Raw genomic sequence first — 24,827 nt, forward strand, 5'->3', positions numbered from 1 at the left:
CACGGGGCTCAGCTTACAGAGCAGCTCTGTATGTTTCCACTACATTGCAACATATGGGGAAAAATATATTGTAGCTGAGTAGCATGCAGGCCAATCAATCTCAAAAATGACCATATATGTATGATTTGTTCAGGTAACCTGTGTAAACATGCTGACACGTTGCTCTGCCTGGTTAAAAAGCACCAGATCTGCATTCGCCACTGATCCAGCTTTATTTCACTCCTGTGAGAAGTAAGAATGGTACGCAATGATGTTAAAACATGGTACCCTTTACGTTGTTTGAGTGCTGGAAACAGAAGTGTGGATTCCAACTGAGTAAAAAATGTGTTTTCTAGATATGACACACATTTGCAAAACATCACATTTATAGCTGTGGATTAGAGCTTTAAGCATACACAAAGATATAATGGAAGAGGTAAGATTAGCAGAACATCCTAGAGGTATACTGGACTTGGGCCTGAACATAAAAAACACCCCACAGAAAAACCCACCAAACCACCACCAAAAATCCTTTCATCCTCAAATTCCCCTCCTCCAAAAAAAAAAGCCCCAAACAAAAAAGACAGACAGATACACCCACGCTGTGTATACTACAAGTTTAAGCATCCTTTAAATAGTAGTAACTAGACCTTTAAAATGACAGAAATTTATTTCTCCTTGCATTTCGTTTTCAAGGTTATTCCTGGTCTTCACTAGGTGCTAAATATGTATCTACTGTAACTTTCAGAAAGAAGCTGCGGGCAAAACAAAACAAAAAGTAAATCATACCATGTCCAACATGAAAACTTCTGCATAAGCAATTTTTCCCACAAACATTAGGTTTAACTGCATGACTTTAAAAAAAAAGTTTCAAACAGTTTAAGGTGCATTATGGATTGCAGCAGACATAGAGCAATCAAAAACAAAATCCCACGCCTAACAATAAATCTGTAATTTCCTCAGGTATCTCAGACCTATCTTTTATTAGTCTTCTGTTATAAATCTAATCTCACTTCTCACCAATAACTTCTCAAAGGCTTATCAAATAATGTAGCTATCTAATAACTCCAACATAGACTGCTCCCATTCAAAGGGAAAGTCTGAAAGGAAGAGCTGAAATAATCTACAAAACAAAAGACAATTTCCTTGCTGACTATGAACTAGTTTACATGAAATAGTTTTTCGTTGTTAGTTTATGTATTTCCTATGGTTGTCTTTCAACTATACCAATACTCAGCCACTTCTCCAAATTTGAGTGTGTTAAAATTAATACTAGATAACAGTATCATATAAACAGCTAATACTTACGTTTCATCTTCAGAAATATATCACAGGTGAGGAGACAGATTTTGTCACCCAATACTTAAATATAAAATAGTGAAGAATGAGGTGTCTTCAATTGAAGAATATTTTCCAGGTAAGAGTCAGATTTAACACAGTTATCAGAGCAAGAGTAGATTACCTGGGTTCATCAAATATTCCTTTCACAAAACCAAATTTTATTAAAACACTAAGAAGTCCAGTATCCTTTGGTCAGATTTTTAAGGAATTTATGAATATTATTTGCTTTGCTTTAAAGAGGTCTCTTAGTAATCTACAGTCTTCTCAACCGAGTGGTCAATATAATACATGAAGCAGTGAAATCTCCAAAAAGTAGGTGGAACAAATTAAGCATCAGAAAACAAGCTGGTGAAATAGCAAAAATAAGTGTAATACTAATGAACACTGCACTCTACAATAAAAGAAACACCTAAAGAGTACCTTATTACACCTTCCTAAATGTAATTTCACTACACTTTTCTAGAACAAACTTATTTTCTACAATTTCGAAATGATATGGTCAAATTAATTACCCATTCAAAACAAAACAACTAAAAACCTAAAAAGCTGAAAACCAATCAAAACCCCTCCAAACCAATCAACTGAACTCCCAAAAAACAACAAACAAACAAACACACACCCCTCCATCCCCCACCAAAATCCAAAACAATCCAGGCTGGAGTACAGCTGTCTACACAATCAGTGGTACTCTATTAATGTTCTGGTGTCTTCACATGCCAGGGGTATTGATGCTAGACACAGTCTGCTCTTGAGCCACAGATTGCTATCTGAATTTTCATTGTCTCTCAGGATCCTGCTGAAATCCATAATTTTGCTTTTCCCCCTCAGTCTGCAGTTGCTGACCAAGTTTAAAGCCAGGCAGTTGTCTTTGAAGTGACTGGTTCAAAACTCCCACAAGCAAGCAAGAAATCAATATTTTTTCATTCAGTAATTCTACTTTTTCTCAGCAGTTTTTAATTGATGTATTCACCTTATAATACTAACATTGTTCCCTTGGTTCTTCCCCATCATTTTAACCTCAGAACTCGAAAATTGTTGTTACTGCTCTCAGTAGCCTGAGTTAGCACCTCTGTTAAGTTTATCCAGTAAAAGTAATGTTGATTTTCCTAAAAGGGTATTCATATTCTTTGTTAATATCTTCTCTAATATTTTTAAATAGCAATTTACTTTCATCCTTCCTTCACAGAAATATTACAGTTACATAAAAAACCCAGTCTTTTAACTGTTTATGCTGTACATATATACTAGTTTGTCTATTTAACCAACAATTTGTAAGAGATTGTTTTTTCAAAAATCTTTTTATAAATGGGTTCATGTATGGTCATACAGTTCTGCCTGGATTTCCTGCCCCCTTGAGCTCCACTTGCCCAATTCAATTTATTCACTCTCAGCACAGTCCAACAATCTCAAATTACAACTGTTTTGCATTCCTCAGCAGGAAGATTCATACAAAGAAACAATACAACTGGTATAATTAGCTCATACAAAAAAATAAAATATTTAAATTTTACCTCCTTGCTTTCTTCCAAATCTGAGTCACTGCTAAACTCTTCTGTGTTTAGATGTTCAAAATCAGACTCTCCATCAGCTATTGGTACTGTAACAGTAAGGCTTGGGTTGTTTATGAATGATGTATAATCATTGCCACCTATAACAGTGGCCATTCCATTCTCATTTTTGTGATAATTCGTATCTATCCTTATTTCAGCGATGGTACAGTTGGAAATGCAGTGGTGTCTCTCATCATTCAACTGATCTGTTGCTGTTCTTTGATTTACAACAGCTTGTTTTCCCAAACAAGACTTTTGGACACATTCACCTGCTTTTTTCTTCAGATAATCTATTCCCTTCTGAATTCTTGCAACAGCAATCTGCAAGTTGTTCATTTCATTATCATCCTCTGTAGCAGCAAGATTGTCTGAACTAAATGAACTCAGCAGCAAGGCCAGAAAAAGGTTCAATACCTAATTTCAAAAAAAAAAAAAAAAGACAACAGAGATTAATTTCTTCAGTTGTCATTCACATGCTTCTCACGAACACACTACGAACATAGGTTTCATGCTTTCCTTCACAGTATAAGATTCTGGAAATTACACAGAAAATAAAATGCAAATGTAATTTAAGCACAACACCTGCCCTATACCTCTACACAGGGGGTTTTGTGGTTTTACACTGCTGAAACTTGTAAATTCTTTTTCTGCTCAGGCTTGTACAAGGTCAGAAATGAAGGATTCTTTGGTTCTGCCTGAACAGATTCAACATATTTACTGCTCTGGCAAAGCAAAGCACTCTGCAACAGAAGACACAATTGATCTGTGCAGAAAACACATTTCCTACATGCTGGTCCAAACTCACACAAATATTTTGCTGAGTGCGACTTAAAAAATGAGGAATGCACTCTGTTTTCTAACCCCAAGTCATCCTCTTCCCACAGCTAGACAAAACATAGAACATGTATCGGTTATGTGAGCCCAGGGTCTCCCAGGAACTCGAATGCCAAAGCAGCAGAGTACCAGCTCTTGAAATCTTCAAATCAGTTTTTCTATCAGCCTGGAAGACAACGGGTAAAACTACGTGTTGGGAACACAGAAAGATTAATGGATAAAACAGCCTTGAACATACAGCAGGCATGTCTGCTCATGTAAGAAATTCTACCAGTGCTATGGAGTAAAATCCAAATACAGTAAATACTGTGGGACAATTCACAGAGGTGGATACTTCATTGCACAAAGTTCTAACTTCTGGTTTAGAAAACTACTTAAGGAGGAAGTTTTCTTTGGTCAAAAAGCTTCACAGTTCAATCCATTATAAGACAATAGATTTGTAGAAAATACTGAAGCAAATGGCTATGCAACTAGAAGCAATGCACACCTGGTTTAAAGATAATTAACTTATTCCTGTTAGAAATTTTATTTATAGAGAATGCTTTCAGGATGGTCAATTTAAAATCCCTTCTGCTACTGCAAGTTGCGTAAAGAAGAGATGTAGAATAACATAGGAAGACTCAGAAGGCAATAAGAAAAGCAGAGGAAAAGGCAGAGCAATTAAAGTCTTAAATACTGGTGAGTTAATAAATATAAAACTTATTTAAAAAGAGAACTGTATACACATATTGGTACAATCTGATGCAGGTATGATGCTTTCCTCTGGAGAAAAACAAAAGCAGATATAATGCAACTACTTTAAAAGTATCTGTAAAGAGCACAGAAGAGGAAGCAAAAAGGTGAAGAAGTGGAAGAAAGGCTGAAGTAATCCAATCTGGTTATGTTCTGCATAACAACTGCCTTCTAATTCAAGTTTCTTTATACCACTTGTGTAAAGTACTGGCTATGCAACAAGGAGGTCTCAAAATGGCATACATTTCAGAGTCTTATGAATGTTAAAGTAGTCTTTTCGACAGGAGAGAGTAGAAAATGGTAAAAAAAGTACCCCTAATAACCTGGCTATGTGTGATTGGAAGTGATGCTTCAATCAGGTAGGGAGGCACGCCCTGCTATGTCCTCTTCTGCAAACAGCAAACTCCCATCCTAGAAGCCTAACACTTGGGGTGCCTTTATTCTTCTCTCCCTCTCTAAGTAACCAGTAGTCCACAAAAACCTGAACATATGGTGCTGCACTCTCTCATCCGTATCTGAATTCCACTCCAGACCCCCGAGGGGGGCCATCCTCCAAGCTGAGGATTCTACAGAGGATCAGAAATCTAACAAAGAGAAAACTCTATTTCAGAATCCATACTCATAACAAATTCAAAATCATGAAAAACATATTTAAAATCCCCATTTAATAATTTTTAGAAAAACAGTTACTGGTTCTGCTACCATTCTTTTTCTAAATGAATTCTAAAATTATTTTGGCTACATACCACCAGGTTTCCAATCACCATGACCATCATGAAGACTGTAATGCACATGGCTTGGCCAGCAACCTCCATGCAGTCCCACATTGTTTCTATCCACTCTCCACACAGCACTCGGAATACAATCAGGAAAGAGTGGAAAAAATCATGCATGTGCCAGCGTGGAAGTTCACAATTATCAGAGATCTTGCAGACACAATCTTTGTAGTGTTTCCCAAAGAGCTGCATCCCAACCACAGCGAAAATGAACACAATGATTGTCAGCACCAGGGTCAGATTGCCCAGAGCCCCCACTGAGTTGCCCATAATCTTAATCAGCATATTTAGAGTTGGCCAAGATTTTGCCAACTTGAAAACTCGCAACTGAAAAACAAAAATACAGAAGTATTATTTGCAGTAGTTAAAAAATTCTATAGAAACAGCAATATATTATAAACTAGCAATTCTCAGCAATAGCAAAAAGTAGAAACTTCAACATGATTCCAACAACTATAACTTACACAGAGCCAGGAGTTTCATAAAATACACATTTTTAAAACCTAATAAATTTTAGACTTTGCTTTTTTGTGGTTTACTTTGTTTTTGGTTTTTTTGGTAGTATATCTGTATTCTCTTACTCAAGAAAAAAATAGAACAGGGATTGTATTTGTTCAGACAGTGAATTCTAAACATGGCATAAATCTCAACCATTATGTGCAGAAATGAATTAAAAAAATAATAAAGCTCAACAGAATTCTACTGACAGAAAAAAAAGGATTCTGAAATCCTCAAAGAATGAGGTATTCCAAAAGAATATTGCCTCCAATAAATTAAAAAAAGATCAGACACACCCACTGTCCGGAAATAAAAGCAAAACACAATATGCAAGTCAAACATTTCAACTTATGAAGTAGAAAAAGTGTAATTCATATTCTTTCTTACCCATAACCCACTCAAAATAAAAATGCATTAAATATTTTTTGTTTTCAGATAAAAGAAAAATAGAAATGCAAAATGGAAACAGAACACAAGGAAAGCATGTCTCACACATCATTTCTCATTTTTAAAACAAAAATATTTTTCTAATAAAATAAAACTTTTTTTTTTCTAAGGGGAAAAGAAAAATCAATCTTTTTGAATTTTTTCAAAACCATGAATTTTATAATTTCTACATTTGAAAAGAACACCTCTAGCCTCTTTGCTATTTCCACATATGGAAGTTAACAAGACTAGAAGAGTTTTATTTATATCTCTCAATACACACTTAAAAAATTATACATTTCATTGAGCTTTACCCATCCATGTTAAAACAATTATAATAAAATTACAGCTTAAAACAGTATTTAGTTGCTTCTGAACCATAAAGTGGCTCACAGTATTTAATGACAGCAGAAATAATTTTGTAAAACATGCTTGCAGAGATATCCTGTGACACTTAGTAAAAAATACACATAATACTAAAAAGGGTCTTATTTTTATGAGTACAGTTGAAATACAAATATAATTCATTCATTAATGCAGATATATTATTTACCAATCTGAATGATCGGAGAACAGATAATCCATCCACATTTGACAGAAAAAGCTCCACCAAACTAAGAGTAACTATAAAACTATCAAAAATATTCCAGCCAACTTGGAAATAATAAAAAGGATGCATGGCAATTATCTTGAGAACCATTTCTGCTGCAAAAATTCCAGTAAAAACCTGAAGAAAGAATGTTTATTGTTACTTTATAGATAAACATTAATAAGTTGAACCAGCAGATAAAGAACAACTTAAGTAAGAAGTAGCATCCCTCTTACAGCAGGATGTCAGTAAGGAAAATCATAACAAGCTGAAGCCCACAGAGAAGGTAAGTGGCAACATCAAAATGAGCTGTAGCATAAACCCATAATTTCAGTTAAACCTGGGACACGTTTAGTGACTACCAAAGAACAAACTGTTCCTAACAGGCCTCCGGTTTGCTCCTCATACCTGCTGTCCATCTAATTAAAGGAACTTTTCTCATCAAGATAATTAACAGTTGCTCTTGACAAATGGAAGCTGCTTTAACAAAGGAGTGTGGAAAAATGTGAATTGGTCACAAATTGGAGTGATGTGCTATTAATGAAGTCTACATAGGAACTCAGAGATAAGCACATAATCTCTTTCTATCTGCCAAAAAAAACATCAGTTGTGTGAAGGGTCATGTTTGAAGTAAAACTCCTTTCTGATTCTGAATGTCTCTGATGTCTTCTGAAGCAGCAGGCAAAAAACATCTCTGAAATAAATTCATTGTATTTACTGTAGATGTATGATCACCAGTATCTACAAAACTGCATAAATTACTATCTTTTACTAGAAAGATGAGCAAACTTTAAAAAATTCAGAAGCATTCTTTAAAAGGTCCAAAAAGCAAAAAAGCAACCACTGAAACTACATCAGCATTATAGTGACATTTTAGCTGACTGGGAGCACGCACAAATTCTTAGCACTAAGGAACAGTTATACTCACACAGCTCAAGTTACTGCATTACATGGGAAAGGAAAAAATGGGAGTCTTCTGGGTGAAACATGCAGCCACGATCACAAAACCTCACCAAACCCAACCTACAGACTCTGTCTACTGGGGAACAAAACCCAATGGTATCAAGATACTCTTACAAGTCATATATTCTTTGCCTTGCAATTGTTATGGACCAATCAAATAAACATTCTTCATGAAAATACAACATCAATACACAAAAATAGCAGTGAAAAATAATAATCCAAAATAGCATTCAACTTTTCTTCTGTTATCAATGGTGCCTATAGTTAAAAAAATCTAATTTGGCTCCTACTTTATTTTTGTGATACTAAACAAAAACAAGCCATATTTCTTTCAGTTTTGTGTCATTCAAACTCTGGTTGTTGAAAAGTGTATTTGAAGAAATTTTAATACAGAAATCAAACTTACATACAACATATCTCAAATGGTATAATTAAACCCTTAACATTTATTTTATGAGACGATAAAATTAATAAAAGCAATTCTATTTCAAAGAGAAACCAAGTTCCAATTGTATCAAATTACACAGATTGAAGGACTTACCTGATTTCCTATTTTAAGCACATTCTCAAAATCTTCAGTCATTGGATAATGTTCCATGGCCATAAATAGTGTGTTTAAAACTATGCAAACAGTGATAGCCAGATCAACAAGTGGATCCATTACAATAAATGCCACTACACTCTTTACTTTTAACCAGAGCTCACAACAATCCCAAATTAAGAAAGTGTTAGCAAACTTGCACCAGCAAGGTGGACATTTTTGTCTGGATCCTTCAAGTTCTGGGGAAAAAAAGAAACTTATAGTGAGGAAGTTTTGGAGAAAGTGAAGATAATTTTTAGCTTTTTCAAGTTTTAATCTTTATACCTGAAACCACCAAGGATGTTCATAGGAACCTCCTCAGATTTCCAGGAATTTAACCTATTGTTTTCTGGTTGAAAAGGTTTTAGAAGATTAAAAGAAAAACCTTAAGAGTTTTGAGCTAATAATTGAAATACTTGTTTATTTTTAATATTATATAATCTTGTTTCAACAAAACCCCAAAACATCAAAAAATCCCTATACTTACGTTTAGGGATTTTTTTTTTTCAGTTATACTTTCAACTTCACAGTCCTCTCAAACATCTAATTATTTATTTTCAGGAAAATAATGAGCCTAATTTCATCCTAAATAGGTTTTTGGAAATTATTCACGCTTTTTTCAAGATTTTCACTAGTAATCATTCCAGATAATCCTACTAAAAATTTCCTTCTCCTTATTAACTAAGGCCTGGTCTTTAATTTTCTGTAATATTTTTACAGTACAGATAGAGGAAAAGTTATCAGAAGGTTTCTTCAAATAACTGCATTGCTAAACATTAATAAATAGTATAAAACATATACACATTATCTATTTTAATTACAGTGTGTTTTTTGCTTTAGCCTGCTTATCAGATTCTTCTCCTTCCTTTTTCATTACATACACGCATTTTTTTCTACTTTTCAATTTATTTTTTGTCTTCTGTATTTGCACTGTGATATAATACCTTCAAGCAAGTCTATGTCAAGAAAGTTCACGTATCTGCAGTTATAACACACCTTCCATTGTATTTGTGATAATGTCAGCTATACTCATGGCCCTTTGCCTTACATTGGGATCCTCCAGCAACTCCACTGGTATTTGATATGAACTTGTACGCCTGGTTTTTATTTCTCTTTCTGTAGCAGTGCTCTATTTAAAAAAAAAAAAAAAAAAAAAAGAAGAGGGTGTAAATTAAATTCAACTTAGAAATACCATGGGTTTTTCAAACTGCTATTTTCATGCTGTACTTCTAAATGCTGTTAATACTTACAAAGCATTAAAAAAAAATTGGATATTTAGTTTCAATATTACCAATGCATTATAGTTAAATACTATTAATTCCACACTGGATACAAACAAATTTTGGAGGGGGTCACAGCCAAGGAAACAAAGCAAGACTGCTGCAGCACTGGAGTCGAAAAACTCCCATTTGCTAATTACACATTTTCTCTACCAATATTTCACTTTAGTTCATTCACAAGATACTTACAGCAAGCTACTAATGGTAGGAAGCTTTCTGCCGCAACAATTATTCCATAAATTGGTTTTAATAGATGAGAATTGATCTTTGTACCCATTCAAAACTTATTTAAATTATATTTTCTACACTGAATAGCTACCAGTTCTGATTTATTCTATGAATTTCAACTGAAGAAACAAGTAAGTCTGACAAAAATGAACACTTGTTTTACAATATTTTATTAAAAAAAATGAAAGCTGTGTTGTAGTTTTATTATTGAAGAAGTTTTAAATGCATGAGAATGGGTAGATTTTTTTTTCAGTAAATTAAATAAATGCATGAAAATGAAATTATAATAAACAACAAGAAGATTAGAACTGTAAAGCATCTGGCTGATAACTATAAGAAACCTGACTGATGTACTTCCAAGGTCGTGTGATCCATAGAGGAATTTCTATTTCAATAAAATAAGGTTTCTACGAAAAAGCATGTGGATGTCTGCGGTCCACTCCTAAAGCAAACTGAGGGAAAAGGAAAAACTGAGCATAGGGATAAATGGATGAATTTTCATGTTGTGTTGTTGGTTTCTTTTTTTTTTTCAATGATACCCTGATCCTAGGCAGTGAGAAACTCAGATAATCTCTCAGACCCAGGACAAAAAAACCGCTTTCAGAGCTTCTAAACAGAAGCTTTCAGAGCTTCTAAATGTAATGATGTTACATTTGCACAATATCAAATATATATTGTATATATATTTGCTGCAGAACCAGTAGATTACTGACAGAGAATTAGGAAATACTTTTAAAGGGAGCCCAAAACCATAAAGAAAGAAAAAAAAATTGAAACAATAATTTATGGAAAATTTCAGAAAGCTGAGCACCCTATTCTGAGTTCTAAAACAGATTTAGCAACGGAAGATTACTAATTGGATTCACTATGCATGCATATCCTTGCTTTGCACGTATATAAAAAACATACTATTTTGTTCTCTTTCATTTTCATGCTTCAGCCACTCACTTTTGATTGAATCACCGCAAAACCATTTCATTACAGCAAGATCTGCAAAAGCATTCACAACTTCTCATCAATTTTCAAAGCAATTAATCACATTAAAACATTGTCTGGTGCAATAAAGAAAGGCCATGAAACCCGGAGTAATTTAAAACTGTCTTACATTGCCATCAGTTGACGGTTTATCTATTATCACCTCTGGCAGAAGTTGTCCAGTAGGCGACAATAGACCTGGTGGTCCATCCACTAAGGAAACCACTCCATTGCAGTCCACAGCACTCTGCATCTTCCCATTCACTGGAAGTGCTGTCAGCCTTCTTGATGATTTACTGGCCTGACTGATGTTACTGCTGCGCCGTTCACCGTGTCTGCACGGCAAAAAGAGAGAACCTCTTCTGCTCGAATTATCCTCAAATGTGCTGTGCTCATCATCAGCAAACTCATTTTCAGATCCTCTCTCCCTTCCGTATTCTCTAAAACTGAAAAGGCTTGTTTTGCTACTACGCCTGGGAGAAAACAGGGAGCCACGAACACTCAGCAAAGACTGCAAAGGAAACATAAAAAACTGACCATCCAAAGATTTCAAATATACAAAATGCATGTCTATGTATTAAAAAATAATAATTTATATTTCCCAGGAATCTGTCAGTGTTATCTTTAATACAGTGCCTCAGGCAGTTCTCAGAGATACATTAGAGATGAAAGTCATCTGAATGGGTACATTTACAGTGTACCTAAAACAATTACTGGAGAGAAAAAATGTATAAGGATGAAAATGTAGTTTCATCTGTTTTAAAGAGAAAAATAGAAATTCTAATGATACATATAGATCATGCATTAAGTTAAAAGATATCAATACCCTTAGTCTTCTACATTCATACATTATACTTTAATTTTCCTTTTACAAATTAAGAAGATATTTCTATTTTAGATAAACTAGGAAAATGCAAGGCTTCTGTGCATGTTATGACCCACTAGGTCCTAAAGATCTGGATATCATGGTTATGCCACAAATTTCAAAAATGACAACTACACTATTCACAGTACCTGGTGAGGTGATGTAAATGGCTTCCCATAGGTAAGTCTGTTCCCATCAAAAGAAAAACGGAAACCTTTACTTTTGATACTTCCATCTGATTCAGATTTTGGAAGTTTTATGTCATCCTCTTCTCCAGACAGCTCTCTCTGCTTTCTCTTCTTCCTTCTATTTCTCCTTTCTTTGGCACTTTTTGAGCTAAGCTTGGATGCTTCTGAAGAAGTATCTGAGGGTCCAGCAATCCCACTTTCACCGCTGTATTCAGTCATCTCTGTTACAGTTGCTGCTATTGCCTGCCACAGCAGTTATTTAATGAGATGCTTTACAAATCACATCATTTTTAAAAGAAAAATACAGCCCTTGTTCCTAAGATTAATAGCCCTCGTTCCTAAGATTTATATCAAATGAAATTCTGTAACATGAATGGAGTTCTACTTTGCATCCATATCTTGGAGACAGACCACATTGTCTACAGCCACAAAGTTCATTTGAAAATATTTGAAAATCAATAAAAGTATTAGTTAGAGTGAATGCAATGGCAAAAAAAAAAAAAAAGCTAAACAGATTCATACTTCAGTCGTACTAATTTAGCAAACTAATTCTAACTTTTATTGTAAGTAACCACTTCCTTAATCTGCTCTTAGGAAAAAACTTTGAGGTACTGCTTCCAGTTTTTGATTCACTGCTAGGAACAAAAGTAGCAAAATTTAGTCAGAAATTTATGGACAAAAACACTGTACACTCTAATAAAAGCTTGACAAGTATTGAAAATATTTCTAAGCTGAGAATTTGGAAAATCATCATGACAAGTTACTAGATAATACCCCGAGATAAGAAATATTTATTTTAAAACTGTTATTCTGATTTGGAGAGTACTTTTTATTCTCAGTTCAGAAATTCATTAATGCTTTAGACATTATACCTTTAAAAAGCAATAGAGCCATAGAAAAAACAGTCTAAAGTACTTGTGAGGTATGTTGAAGAATGGGGTTTTTTTAATATGTGAATTTAATTACTGCTTTTAACAAATAGCACACAAAGAAATACACTAAAGCCCAAACTCTTGTTAGAAAATACCTGAGCTGCTTCTTGCTGCTTCCTCAGCTGTTCAAGCATCAGTTGGAAGTCTGCCTCCCTCTGCTCTGCTTCAAAGATAGTTGCTTGATTTTGTTCTTCATAGGCCATGGCAACCACAGCCAAAATCAAGTTAATCAAATAGAAGGAACCCAGAAAAATCACCACAACAAAAAATACCATGTACGATGTGCCAGCAGCTCGTAGCGTCTATAGGAGGAGAGGAGAAATGATCCATCTGGTGAAGACATGCATCAATTCTGCAGTTCATAAGCATTAATGAATTTGAAAAGTGAAAACTAATACTGAGTTGTTTTTCTTCTGTAGAAAGATCATACAAGCTTTCTGAATTACAAAGTAATCAAAACAAAGGGACCATTCATGTACGTGGAAAACATGTTTTAGGACCATGCTTTTCTGAGACAAACCTCTTTCAATACCTAATAATCTTGAAAAGGATATGGGATCAGAGTTATTAATGTAAACCACATAGCACAGGTTGCATGCTTAGAATGTTTACCATATATTAGCATGCTTTCCATTTGAAATAACCAAAATAATTAAAAATGTTACAGTTGTTTAGATAATTAGAAAATAATATTTATTATAATTAACACATTTGCACACACCATATAATGAAAAGCTATGGTAAGAAAATTAATTTATATCAAGACATGCATTCTTAGTTACTAGAAACAGGATTAAAAGAACAGAATTAAGATTCAGATTTTGCTGTAACATTTTTACAAGTTCAACTCAACATTGACATTTTCGAAAATATCTTATCATGCAGCACAAAATCTAATATACACTGTAAAAATTAAATCAAGGATCAAAAAAACCCTCATGGGCCTCTACGGAAATCATGAGACTCTCTAACAAGTGTCCATGTCTGCTCAATTCTGCAACTGAATTTGCTTCCTTTATTAATTTTCAATTGTTAACAACAACAGTGGTGTGCAATATCAACAAGAATGGCCTTTCCATGATTGATTTGAGGTCAATAAGACACTAATCACAATTTTTACTATACACTCACCAACTGATAAAGATTTTCCCAGCCGTCCTGTGTCATCAGTCGAAACAGTGACAAGAAAGCCCAACTGAATGTATCAAAGCTAGTATATCCATAGTTGGGGTTTTTACCAGCTTTCACACAGATATACTCTTCTGGACATTTACTAGGAGGCAAAAAAAAAGAAGAAAAAGAGGTAAAGCAATCCATATACAAATATATAACTTTTTTTTTTTAATTGTTATGCCTTGAGCTTCTAAGGAAGTTTCATCTGTGAAGGGTGCTGCTATTTATGGCTTACAACATTTCAAAAATTAGTGAGGAAATTAAGAGTGTTCTTTAAAGAAAAATCCAGGAAGAACAAACAAGTAAATGAAAATATTTCTTCTTACACCCTTTCATTATAGACAAAATAAAACTTATTCCCAACAGTTTGGTATTAGTTCTACAGATACCTCTTCAACTAAAACAACATATTTACTTTACACAGAGATCTGAAGAAGCAGATACTACCATGCAGAAAAAGGAAAGCATATGTATTTTATGCTGAACTTTGTCTGTCAGTGAGGTTGGCATACTAGATTTCTGAGTTTCTGCACATTTGTGAATTAGTAAGCCTAATTAACGAATTCTACCAATTCCTCAGCAGCAAATAACCCACATAGGGTTACTTGTACATATCGGTTTCGAGAGTAGGTGATCCAATCTTGATATCAACTGTAGGCACACTGTTTAAATTATGATTCCATTCTTGAAAGACAGAAAAGGTTCTTGCCTCCAAAACCTCTACAGAAAAACATTATAAAGATTTCTTTTCACATATGTGTGTGTATATTTGATGTGTACTTATAGACACATAAAATTATCTCATAGTTACATACATAAACTAAATGTTTACCAAAATAGCTTAAGTATATATGTTTTAAAGCCATAACCAACTGAAAGCAAGAGATGGACTGATATACCATTAGCAAATAGAATTATGTGATTTTGTTACAGAGAACTGTCACAAAGAGAAAGCAAGACAATGTCATGCATGCAGTTCCCAGACAGAAGAAACCTGAAGGTGTCATCCCCAAATCTGGTCATAAGTCTCAGTGCCCCATGCCTATTTCAGAGTTGAGAAGTTGCATAAAACCTATGAATAAGTAGTATGTTCTTAAGCAATTGATAACACAATATCTAAGTTTAGATTGATATTTTTTACATGTTTAGACATGTAGTATGGAATTTTCAGTGTACCTTACCCTGCATCTGTGTTATTGCCACAAAGCAAAAAATCCTTTGCTCCTTCTAGGCGATAGAAATGACCTAAAGAAAAAATAGGAAGAGATATGTTTACAAATGGAAGGAGTTGTTTTTTGGGTTTTTTTTTAAGGATGAACCTGTGTTCAAATCATCATGTTTCGAATGTTCATAATCTCCCATCTATGGTTTCCCAATAATGGCACAATCCCAGAATCATAGAATGGCTTGGTTTGAAAGGTACCTTAAAGATCATCTGAGGTTCCAAACCCCCCTGCCATGTGCAGAGATGCCATTTACTAGATCAGGGCCCCATGCAACCTAGCCTTGAACACTTGCAGAGATGGGACATCCACAACCTCTCTGGGTAACAAAACAAAAATACCGTGGAAAAATAAAATCTTAGAACAATGATTAAACAGTATAAATTCCATTTTCTCTTCTTGAGTCACTGCACACTGGATATCTTTCCAAAATATGATTTCCAATAAACGAGAGAAAGAAAACACAAAACTTAAAACTTCTCTTATTCAGCAGGTAGATTGTAATCAGAAAATTAAAGCCTATCTCATTTGAAATGGAAATATTTCTAATGGTTGGTTGAGAGTTTTGAAGTCAGAGCAACATTAACTAGCACATCCTGTGACTAAAATATGAAGGCAGCATTTAAAAAGAAGATGGATGTTCCAATGACAATAACAGCTGCTGTACTATAAACAACTTTACAAAATTTTCCTTCTAATTATGAGGTGGTAGCCTTCAGAAATAAATGAATATATTTTGTTGTTAATGATTAACAATTGTGCTGTCCTCAAATAAAATTTAAAAAAAAAAAAGAAAAAAAAAAAAGAGATAAAAAATACAGAAAAAAAGATGATAGTAAATCAAGGAAGAAGTTCATAGGAGTGAGGGTAGGCCCCATTCAGAGGGACCCAGGCAGACTGGAGGAACAGGCTGACTGGAGACACATAAAAATCAGCAAAGATAAATGCAGCTGTGTACCTGGGAAGGAAGAGTCCCTGCAGTGACATGGGCTGGGAACTGACAAGCTGATGAGCAACTCTGCACAAAGTGCCCTGAGACTTTTGTTGGACAGAGAGCAAGGTGAGGCTGAGCCAGCAGTGTGCCCTGGCAGCCAGGAGGGTCAACAGCCTCCAGGGCTGCAGGAACAGAAGCCCAGCTTGCAGAGCGAGGGAAGTGACTGTCCCCCTTGGCTCTGCACTCATTAGACTTCTCCAAGAGAACTGTTTCCAGGTTTGGCCCCACAGTGCAAGCAGACATTGATAAAATGGAGCAAGTACAGCAGAGGGTCACCCAGGTCATGAGGGGGCTGGAGTGTTCACCATGTGAGGAGAGATCAAGGAACCTGATTGTGTTCAGCCTGGCAAAGGGAAGGCTCTGGGGGGAGTTGGTAGAAAGCATCCAGTAACTACAAGGAAGTTATCAAGGGGACAGAGACAAGTTCTGGTGCTTAGCAGAAGAATGACAGACACTGGGCATAATCTAAAACAAGAGAGGTTCTGACTGGACATAATGAGAAACTTTTCACCATAAGGATAGCCAAGCACTGAATGTGGAAAAGACACAGAAATCTGGAAAAAAACCTCTATTCTCAACTAAATCAATGTGTTGTCATCCTCAGTTGATGTCATCAATGTACCTTTTAAGCTGACAAGGGCTTTGGTTTTCACGAGGTAAAAAATTATTGTAGTATTTAAATAGTCAGAAACAGCCCAAGGGATAAAAAATATAAGAACAGAGGAGGATTCTAAACTGAACGTTTAAATCAAATACAGTGATGCCAAAACCCTACCATCAAAGAACAGTACTTATATAAATGTTAGAAAAATTATAATCCTATTACTTCCCTAATAGCTTTAGAGCTGGCTAAAACTCTAAATGTTCAGATAATGACCTAAATGCCATGTGCCGATTCTTTGGCATGGGGATCCAAGATCTGTGCTGTAGTTTCAAAAAACGAATTTGGCCTTGTTTCTTAATGAATGAAAATGCACACATGTTAAAAAAAGTGACAAGAGGATATCACCCTCGGTCACAGTTGACCAGAATATAATAGCTGAAAAAAATATTGGAAGGACCCATAATTGAGCCCAGTGAAACTATATTGCAATGCCACTGTATAGAGTGTATAGTATTAAGAATAGTTATACGAGAAAGGAAGAATAAAAACACAACAAGATCTAACAGCCTTGCCTGCATCAGCACTCTGTAGAGACTCACAACAGTCAACAGATGCAGCACAGGAAGCAACTGACATTGTTACTGTGCAACTGGTCAAATGCTGGAACAGGCTGCCCAGAGAAGCTGTGGAATCTCAGTCCTTAGAGATACTAAAAACTTGACCTGACAAGGCACTGAGCAGTCCGCTCTAACTGGACCTGCAGCTGAGCAGCAATTGGTTTGTACTGTGGAGATCCTGTCTAGCCTACATGATTCTGTGATTCTAAAACCAAACTAACCCTATAAATACATTTCTAAGTGCAGCTAATGGAAAGAACAATCATGTCAGCATGAGTTTAAGGTGTAATACATACAAACCCTAAGTCTTTGTCATCCTATTTAAATGCTTTTTTATCTTTAGTCTGTAGTATGAAACAGTTAACTTGTGTTTGTGTGTGTTTTTACACAAAAATTTTAGAAAGTCACAACATTATTTCTTACTTTCTTCCTTAATGTATGCTTCCCAGTCAAATTCTGTACCATTAAAGTATGGAACTACGTATTTTTTAAAAGCTGTTGAATTTTCTGGTGGCCAGAACAAGCATTTATTCTTCAAATTGCCCATGAACAGCTGCAATCCTATTAGTGCAAATACACTCAGGCAAAACACAGTCAGGATCATAACATCCGAGAGCTTCTTCACAGACTGAATTAATGCTCCAACAATAGTCTTCAAGCCTGCAAACAGAGGCAGATTTTTATTTTAATACTAAATATTTACCTAAGCTAAAATGCAATGCAAACACTACTAATTATCATGCATAGCTTCACAAAAAAATAGTCTTTTTTTCACAAAAATATTTTCAAAAGGAAGAGATACCAATAAGTTTTCATCATTCCTGAAAGATTAATTTGAAAATAATGTATAGAGGAGGATGAATGGTACACATTCCAAACCACCCGCTCTTGAAATGAAGAACTTTTAATTTATGCTCTCAATACATGTAAATTACACCTAAAGAAAATAGTTCATTTTCTTTGCTTTTTGATGCCTCTTGCTCCAAACCTTTTCCAGTGTTCCATTCCAATATACAATACATTAGTTCTCTAACATCAAACCAAAAGAGAGCACAACTGTATTTCAGTAGTAATTTTAATGTCTGCATCCTAATGCACCCTATTCCACTGGAGATGGAGTTTGGTGAAGATAGGCATCATAAGCTAATAAATATATCATGCAATTTCCATGCTACTTTTTATTATCTCATTCCTCTAGGATTCAAGTTTTACAACACACTAAAATTTTCAATCTTTCATAAATAGTAACACTCAAATTAGTTAGAGAAATATATAAGGAATTCATTTTGATCCTTAATGTGTGAAAGTTTGACATCATGAAATGGAAATATATACAGGCTATGTAAAGGAGTTTCCCATGCAACAATGTATTAAACTCTGAGGTTGAGTGTTTTAGAGAATTAGAAAAGGGAATGAAGTTAATACTAAAACCTGGATGTTTCTGTTAAAAACATGAGTTCAGCTTCTGTGGAGTTTCAGTCAGCCTCAGTGTTTAACCTCTTTCTCACCTGGAATGACTGATATTGTTTTCAAAGTTCGGAGAACTCTGAATGTTCTCAATGCTGAGACATTGCCCAGGTCCACAAGCTCTGTCACATATCTGTAGTGAGGCATTCCACACACAAACACAATGACAGCACACACAAAGTTAAACAGAGGTGACACAAGAGCACGTACTATTTTACACAGTTACTTCTTACCTGGAATTACAGAAATAGTTTTCAAAGCTCTCAATACTCTGAAAGTTCGAAGAGCTGAAAGATTGCCTAGGTTTACAAATTCTGTTATATACCTGTAGGATTAAATCACAGTCATTCAGAATTAGGCAGAGTGTATACTACTTACCTGGACCTGTAATTCACATTTTCTCTTTTTTTTTTGAAGGAGCAAGTTTAAATGAAAAAATTGCTTTCATATTTTCCTGTTTCAATTAAGTTTTCCCTAAAAAACGCACACTTCAGCTTTTCCAGTAAATGCAAATTTAAAATGAAATGTATATCCCTGATTTTATTTCTTAAATACTAATTAAAATTGATTGTTCACCAGTAACTTCTCTTTTGTACTGTGGGATAGCCCACTAATTCTGTTATGTGCTACATTAATGTGAAATATTAAAGTGGAAAAAACTGAAACACAATTCAACTACAATTAATTTCAAATGAGCTAACATAAGCCAAACAAATTATTACAGACTCAAAAAAATACTTACGCAAAGGAAATGACAATAAAATCAAGCCAGTTCCAGGGGTCACGAAGGCAAGTAAAATCATTTATACAGAAGCCCATTGCAAGGACTTTTACTAGAAATTCAAAAGTATAAATTCCAGTGAAAGTGTACCTGTAAGAAACATTCAAGCAAAAGTTAGACTGTTGTGTTGTTCAGTGATACATCACAGGAAAATAACTCAAAACCAGTCATTAGTACATGCACTGTAATAGCAGTTACAAACTCATACATATTTTTGCAGTTCCTAGCATGTAAGTTTTTGAAATTTCATCACTAATAATCATAGAATCAGCTAGGTTGGAAAGGACCTCCAAAATCATCAAGGCCAACCCTTGGTCCTACCGCTGTGGTTGCTAGACCATGGCACTGAGTGCCACATCCAATCTCATCTTAAAAACCTCCAGGGACGGAGAATCCACCACTTCCCTGGTGGATTCTGGGCAGCTCATTCCAATGCCTGATTACCCTCTCTGTAAAGAATTTCTTCCTAATATCTAACCTAAACCTCCCCTGGCACAGCTTAAACCAGGTCCTCTTGTCTTGTCTGGGAGAAGAGACCAACCCCCACCTGGTTACAACCTCCTTTACAGCAGTTGTAGAGAGTGATGAGGTCTCCCCTGAGCCTCCTCTTCTCCAGGCTGAACAGCCCCAGCTCCCTCAGCCTCTCCTCACAGGACTTGTGCTCGAGTCCCTTCACCAGCCTTGCTGCTCTTTTCTGGACCTGCTCCAGCACCTCAATATCCTTCCTGAACTGAGGGGCCCAGAACTGGACACAGTACTCCAGGTTTACTCCAGATGTGGTAATAATAATCATGACTAACATGAAAAAAAATATTTTTGTTCAAATAAAAATTTCAGCATGGTTGCCATGTCAGAAATAAAATCCATGGGTAAGTGAAACCTAATATTTACTAAAGGTACGCAATGGCTGAGCAGATAGACTTGAGAATATCAAACAATTATCCCCAGTAGAGGTATTTTCTTTATAGAGGGTGTCCTATTTTTAAAATTTCATTGTACAAAATGAAGGTGTTTCAAAAGGGCTACAGAAAGTATCTTCTGTACTGAAAAGCAGTAGTTTCGGCTTCAATGGTTATTTTCTTTTTCTCTTTTTTTTTTTTTTAATGATAAAGGAACAGCCCAAGAATGCATAAGAACATTATTTGTACAAATATTCTGATGAAAAGTATTTATCAGTGTTTTGTTCAGAGAAAGAGATTAACAATGTCACAGCTTCTTTCCTTCACAGAGCTTGCAAAACTGCTGCTTTGAGTTGCAGTTAGGACCAAACCCTAAGTAAGAAAAAGATATTACACAGAAGGGTAAGTAAAACTACATGGTCTAGCTCTTAATTTGCTTGTCATTTTTAAACTACTTTAAAAATTATTAGCCAATTTAAGTATACTTACTCTACAATCTTCATCCATTCTGGAAGTTTAGCCCATGTCATACATACACAGTTTGCCATAATAGTGAGCATAATGAGCATGTTGAACCATGTTGACTGTAGTTAAGGAACATACTCCTTTTAAAAGCTGAATTTGCATAACATAAAATATGAGGAATTGACAGGCCATAGAATATTGATACAAATCATATATATTGGCTATACAGTTATCACAGAATCATTTAGATTGGAAAAGACCTCTGAGACCATCAAGTCCAACCTTTGACTGATCACTTGTCAACTAGACCATGGCATAAAGTGCCACATCCAGTCATTTCTTGAGAACCCCAAAGATTGTGACTCCACCACTTCTCTGGGCAGCCCATTCTAATGCTTGACAAGCCCTTCCATGAAGCAATTCCTCCTGAGTCCAATCTGAACCTCCCCCGGCACACCTTGAGGCTATATCCTATCACCCTGTCACTAGCTGCCTGGGAGAAGAGGCCAACCTCTACCGGGCTACAACCTCCTTTCAGGCAACTGTAGAGAAATATAAAGATTCCCCTGAGCCTCCTTTTCTCCAGGTTAAACCCCCCCAGCTCCATCAGCTGCTTCTCACAGGGCATGTGCTGCTCCTGACCCTTCACCAGCTTCACTGTCCTTCTCTGGGACCTCACTGTCTTTCTTCTACTGAGGGGTCCAGAACTGAACACAGCACTCAAGGTGTGGCCTCACCAGTGCCAAGTACAGGGGAACAATCACTGCCCTGGTCCTGCTGGCCACACTCTTTCTGATACAAGCCAGGATGCCTTTGGCCTTCTTGGCCACCTGGGCACAGGCTGGCTCATGTTCAGGTGGCAGCTGATCAGCACCTGCAGGTCCTTTTCCACTGAATCACTTTCCAAGCACTCTTGCCCAGCCTATGTCACTGCATGGGAGTATTGTGGCCAAAGTGTAGGACCTGGCACTTGTTTATGTTGAATCTCATGCTGTTAGTCTTGGTCCATCTTGAGCCTTTTCAGATCCCTCTGCAGAGGCTCCGTATCCTTCACCAGATCAACATTCACACCCGGCTTGGTGCCATCTGTGAATTTACTGAGGGTACACTCAATCCTTCATGAAGATCATTAATAAAGATATTAAACAAGGCTGGGCTCAGTACTGCACCTTGGGGAACCTCACTAGTGACTTCCTCGGAATTTAATCAGCAGCTTATAGTGACTAATCTTAGCTCTGATTGATTTTGAGAGGAAAGAGTTAAAGGTAGGAACACGTTTAAACACTAAACTAAAACCACCAGTGCTAATAATAGTAAAATTAATCAGTAATAATTTTTAATAAACCACTGCAAAAAGGATATGAATGAACCAAAATCTTAATAGCTATTCTTCTAATAATATTGAAAGGAGATAAAAGGTACAAGGCAGGTGTGGCACTGAACCTGTGGATTTTCTTCCCTTTATTCAATACTATAAATGTCTTTAAAAAAATAGACAAAAAGGGTGTTGGGGAAGTGGGATAGGAAATAGGAAATTAAGGATACATATTAGCAATCTTACCTTTATAGAGGCTGTACTTACACAGATCTAAGTAGCTGCCATATTTGTTTTCAGTAGAATTATACAAGCAAATATCAGATTCTAAATTTTCACATGAACCATGAAAACTCATGCATTCTTTATTTCTGTGCTCTTAAACAAAATCTGCATTTCAGCATTTTCTAGGATTAGGTAATTACATTAAAAATATAATTAAAAATATGTCACTTTTAACATTTAGATTTAATGCAGCTCTATTACTTGTACTTCAGATTAAAGCTGGCAATGCAAATCAAAGGCCCTAACTAACCATTTTTGGACACTCATGAGCAAATATTTAACCGTTTCAACATGTTAAAACTGCCTCTGACTTGAGACAGCCTTCATTTTTTAAAGGCTTTATTGCCTCTATTGCCTGTGCATTTGTCACTAGCACCATCCATGTAAACATTTTTGATTTTAACTAGGAGACACAATGAAAATGTCATCTAATGAAATCTTAATTCTTATGATTTTAACGTCTTATGATTATTCCCCCCAAAAGGCTAATATCTGGAAACAAGAAGGTTATAACACTGAATCTTTCTGTATTCCAGTGATATGTTATTGTAAAAGAAACAGGTCATTTGTCAGAAGTATTCATAAAGTTGAGAGAACAAAAACTAAAATAACTAAAAAAAATAATCTACAACTGATTATTGATCTTCTACATTCTGTACGAGAAAAAACCCACTGCTTTAACTAAATTGCTTCTTCCAGAGATAATACAGCTCTTTGGTCAATTTCTTACTTCTGAGATACTAATTTGTTGATTATCCAGTACTTCATTTCAAGAAACTGCTCTATGTTTTTCATTCAAAAAGCATTTTATTGATTTACACAATAAAATAACCACTTCCTGCTTACTTTGTCCTGTCTTTTTAATGTAAACTCAATTTAGTTTTCTTTCTGGACATTTTACTTCACATGCCTACATAAAAGTATGTTTTCTTCATCTGTACTTGCCAAAGTAATCACTTCGCTCTTTTCTTTTGTTATAGTTGTATCTACAGAAGAAACTGAGTAATTATACATAAATTTATATATATAAAATTTATATATAAAATATACTTATAATATATATAAATTTTAGAGTTATATATATTCTATATATTTTTATATATTTATATATATAAAATATAAAAGAATATATTATTATATTTTAATATATATATAGGTTTATATTAGGCCTATAACATAGACCCAATATTAAAATATTTCCTTTTTTTTTACTTTTGTAAAACAAATATTTTTTATGATATTTCAAGAATTCTTTGACAGTGATTGTTTTGGCATATGACTGAATGAGCACTTGTCCAAGGACTACTGCCATGAACTAGATCTCAGGTGCTACATTTCCTAAAAAACCCAGAGAGTAGCCAGACAGAGGGGAAATTTTCAAATGCTTCAGCTTTCAATCAGATCTGAGGAGATTACAGGATATTTAATGCAGAATCCATTAAGTAAAATACAGTAACATTAGACATTAAAATAAAACTCTTAAAAAAAAAACCCAACCAAAAAACAACTTAAGCAAGTTGAAGTCAGCTGTCTTTACAGTGTAATTAAAACAATTAACATGATGTCACCTCAATAAGGGCTTCTGACCACCTCCCCACCAGAGCACTTAACCCTATATAGTTCAACAGGAGTGTTCTAATTACACTCTCAATATAAAATACTTACTTTTTTATTGATGTAATATGGGTCCAGGTCCTCCAGGGGCTCAGACACCATTCCTGAAGGAATATCACCATAAATAAATGGTAGTATCTTTCCTGCCTCCAAGTCATTGCTTGCCTTTGGGTGATTTTCTTCATGACCACCATCATCTTTAGGCTCATCTTTGTCACAATGAGATATTTCATCAGCAATACGTTTTTCAATAGCTGCAAGAGATTCTTTGGTGAAATAGAAGAAGCTTTCAGGTCCTGGCGGTACCAGCATTGCCCGTGCCATCTTTTCATTCTGCAAATTTTAAATGCTTTTAGGCTCTTGTGCAAGAAGATCCTGGGAAAACAGGAAAAAACAAACAAACAACAGAAACTAGAGAGCACCACCACCAAGATCCCCACACAAAAGTTTTTGGCATAGTCATCATCTGCCCCTTTTCTACTTATAAAGCACTGTAGCAAGAAGTATTTCAATTAATTGTCAGATACCTAACAGAAAATTAGCTACCAGTAACAACATGGCAAAGAGATAGAAGTTATGATGTAACAAAAAAAAAAATAGGGGGGGGAAAAGTTAAGATTTGCTTATAGTTTGTTAGAGCTCAGGTTAATATCT

At 35.3% G+C, this 24,827-nt stretch overlaps 1 protein-coding gene across 1 annotated transcript in view; it reads right to left on the reverse strand.

Moving 5' to 3' along the window:
- LOC103764133 (sodium channel protein type 2 subunit alpha-like) overlaps window positions 1-24,503 on the reverse strand; it is a 46,337-nt gene extending 21,834 nt beyond the window's left edge. The window contains exons 1-16 of the mRNA XM_025895067.2: window positions 24,225-24,503; window positions 22,322-22,440; window positions 20,984-21,073; window positions 19,557-19,685; window positions 19,048-19,139; window positions 17,771-18,007; window positions 15,091-15,154; window positions 13,868-14,009; window positions 12,832-13,038; window positions 11,766-12,047; window positions 10,915-11,262; window positions 9,265-9,397; window positions 8,230-8,468; window positions 6,690-6,863; window positions 5,183-5,539; window positions 2,832-3,284 (exon numbers count right to left, since the gene is read on the reverse strand). Of these exons, the coding sequence (XP_025750852.1) occupies window positions 2,832-3,284; window positions 5,183-5,539; window positions 6,690-6,863; window positions 8,230-8,468; window positions 9,265-9,397; window positions 10,915-11,262; window positions 11,766-12,047; window positions 12,832-13,038; window positions 13,868-14,009; window positions 15,091-15,154; window positions 17,771-18,007; window positions 19,048-19,139; window positions 19,557-19,685; window positions 20,984-21,073; window positions 22,322-22,440; window positions 24,225-24,497 (3,339 nt within the window). The 5' untranslated portion in view covers window positions 24,498-24,503. The remainder of the gene's footprint in view (window positions 1-2,831; window positions 3,285-5,182; window positions 5,540-6,689; window positions 6,864-8,229; window positions 8,469-9,264; window positions 9,398-10,914; window positions 11,263-11,765; window positions 12,048-12,831; window positions 13,039-13,867; window positions 14,010-15,090; window positions 15,155-17,770; window positions 18,008-19,047; window positions 19,140-19,556; window positions 19,686-20,983; window positions 21,074-22,321; window positions 22,441-24,224) is intronic.
- Window positions 24,504-24,827: the final 324 nt, after the last annotated feature.

Source organism: Manacus vitellinus, unplaced genomic scaffold, assembly GCF_001715985.3.
Source record: "Manacus vitellinus isolate BGI_N305 unplaced genomic scaffold, ASM171598v3 scaffold_22_pilon, whole genome shotgun sequence".
NCBI lineage: Eukaryota > Metazoa > Chordata > Aves > Passeriformes > Pipridae > Manacus > Manacus vitellinus.